Here is a 2,418-nt window from a genome sequence, read left to right as displayed (position 1 = left end):
CTCGCTCCAGGTCGGTCTCGGAGGAAAGCTGCTTCACCTCCTGCTCATTCTCGGAGGTGATGCCTGAGAAACAGGAGGTGTTAGGGGCCTCGTCACTCCCACCTGGCAGCCGCGGTGGCACTCCGAGCCCTGGCCGGCTCTGCCTGCAGCGGTCTGGGAAGGGACTCACGTGAGAGGCTTTACAGGTACCTTTAAGTCATCAGGGCAGAAAAGGGCATCTGACCTAAAAGGACATCTGGCCAAAGTCCCTGTCGGCACCTACTCTGGGTCGGAGGCTCAGCCCGACCCAGACACTCGCCCAGCATGCACTGCAGGCAGGTGCCGTGTGAGGCCTTCTCAGCCTCCTGGCTCACTCCCCTCTCCCTTTTCGTCCTCACAAGGACCCCCTGAAGAAGGCACTACCACCCCCATGTTACAGATGGAGAAACCGAGGCACGCAGGGGCATCCTGGCTTGTCCAAGGCCAGGGCGACAGAGAGAGGCGAAGGCGGGGGGGCAGGCCAGCCTCGCTGCAGGTCCTAGCAGACGCCAGCCCTCCTAAGGCGGCCGGGAGCGCTGTGCTCACACGTAGATGGTCCTCTGCCCACAAGGAGACACGGGCGCAGGTGTCACAGGCCGGGTCAGCGGCCATCTTGTCCTCCTCCCCTCCTACGCCAGGGCCACCAGATGCCACTCCCAGGGGGCAGGAGAGCTTGGGAATGAGGTTTGTTTTCTTTTTCCTTTTAAATATTTTCCAATTTCCTACCTGAGTGTGCATATTTCTTTTATTTGAGAAGCACTCTGTGAGAAGGTGGGGGTCGGGGTGCGGCCTGGCCAGCTCCTCCTTACACACCCTCCTCCGGGTCCCTCACGGCCTCGGGGCACCGCTGGCTCTGACTGGAGCCACGGGGGCTGCACTGACCCCTCAGGCCAGCACAAGGCGTCTGCTCCAGAAAGGGGAGTTTGGGTTGGTTAGAAATTCTGGCTAACAAAATACTACCATTCTGTGTTTTCAAAGGCGTCGGTCTAATTTCCACGGAAAACAGGTTCTATGTAATAAATAGGACTCTTAAAACATGATACAAAGCCAGAAGGAAACATACTAGACCAGAGAGCTCTGGGTTTCAAGGTCGCGGGTATTTGGTACCTTTACTTTCTTTGTACGTTCGCGTTTTCTATGAGACGCATAAAACATTTCTACAATCCGGAAAAAAACAGGCCATTAAGGATCACTCGGAATACACACTTTCATCTTTCTTCGAGGTCTGAACCTTCAGGAAGCACGCTTCTCCATGCCACCGGGGGCCAGCCGGTGACCTTGGCGAGGATAAAGTGACCACGCATGGCCGGGCTCCACCTCACTGTCCCCAGTGCCCCCCGGCCTGGCAGGCGGCGTCAGCACGTCTTCACCGGCACGCGCTCCGGCTCTGCCACGGCGACACGGAGCTCCCTTGGCTCTAGGGTCTCCTCCCTGATTCGGATGAGAGCCCAGGAGGCTCCTACTTATAGACACTAATGGAAGCAAAGAGCCGCGGCCTCCGGGGTTAAATGCCCGAGTCCCCGCCCTGCGTCCCGCGGGCTCCGGGAGCCTGTCTGAACGACAGCGCCACACGGGTCGACACAGGTCGATGTTTACTCAGCCGCACCACGGGCATCAGGCGTCCCCCTCGTTTCCGTTCCAGTTGTAACTCGGTAAGCAGCGCCGCGGCCCGTCTCACCTGGACCCACCAGACCCACCTCTTCTGTCCGCCAGGCACCGGCGGAGAAGCTTGACAGCCTCGCGCCGGCCCTGCTTGGCGGCCAGGGTCAGCCAGTCCACGGCGGTGCAGCTGTTGAGCTCCTCGTCCGCGTCGCCGGCCAGCTGCAGGTAGTGCTTCCCCACCTGCAGGAGAGACAGTGCTCCAGGTGTGCCCTGCAGCGGCTCCTCCTCCACGCCGGCCCCGACCAGCGCCCAGCGGCCCGGCAACCGTGAGCCTCCTGGACCCGCCCTACCCCCTCTCGTCCCCTCGGTCACCAAGAAGAAAGGCGGCAGGTACAGGGTCCCACTAGCTTCTGCGCTAGGCCAGGCCTGCTGGACCCTCAGGGCACTTGTTCCTCACAAGACCTGAGGGTGGGACCCCTGCACAGAGATGAGAGGGCGGGTGGGGTGCCTAGGACAGGCAGGGACATGGAAGGCATCCTGGAGGGGGCGATCAGGACAAGGGAGAGGAGCACACGCTCCCCAGCGGGGTGGCGGGAGGAAAAACGGCTCGGCAAACGAGAAACAGACGGGGCCAGGCGCAGGGCAGGCGACACCGCGCAGCACCGGCTCCCTGCTCCCTCGGCCACAGCGCTCTCGGCCAGGCCCGCTGCGTCCTCACCTCCGTCTGCGCCTTGGGGTCCCCGGCCTTGGCCTTCTCCAGGAGCTCTTCAAAGGGGGTTTCCATGTCTGCCTTCACGG

The 2,418-nt window shown here is 61.7% G+C and overlaps 1 protein-coding gene and 1 long non-coding RNA gene across 3 annotated transcripts in view; one reads left to right on the top strand and one right to left on the bottom strand.

Moving 5' to 3' along the window:
• WFS1 (wolframin ER transmembrane glycoprotein) overlaps positions 1 to 2,418 on the bottom strand; it is a 24,934-nt gene that overhangs the window by 9,426 nt on the left and 13,090 nt on the right. The window contains exons 1-2 of one of the 2 annotated variants that reach the window (XM_011378549.2): positions 2,339 to 2,412; positions 1,716 to 1,860 (exon numbers count right to left, since the gene is read on the bottom strand). In XM_011378549.2, coding sequence (XP_011376851.1) covers positions 1,716 to 1,860; positions 2,339 to 2,404 — 211 coding nt within the window. In that variant the 5' untranslated portion in view covers positions 2,405 to 2,412. Of the gene's footprint in view, positions 1 to 1,715; positions 1,861 to 2,338; positions 2,413 to 2,418 lie in introns of those variants that run through there. The other variant, XM_011378548.2, reaches the window with a different exon arrangement.
• Positions 1 to 2,418, top strand: part of LOC105304479 — an 18,456-nt gene that overhangs the window by 11,421 nt on the left and 4,617 nt on the right. The gene's annotated exons all lie outside the window — the stretch shown is intronic.

The sequence above is a fragment of the Pteropus vampyrus genome, unplaced genomic scaffold, assembly GCF_000151845.1.
Source record: "Pteropus vampyrus isolate Shadow unplaced genomic scaffold, Pvam_2.0 Scaffold346, whole genome shotgun sequence".
NCBI lineage: Eukaryota > Metazoa > Chordata > Mammalia > Chiroptera > Pteropodidae > Pteropus > Pteropus vampyrus.
Note: the sequence above shows the minus strand (reverse complement) of the source record. Positions and strands in the feature narration are given on the sequence as shown.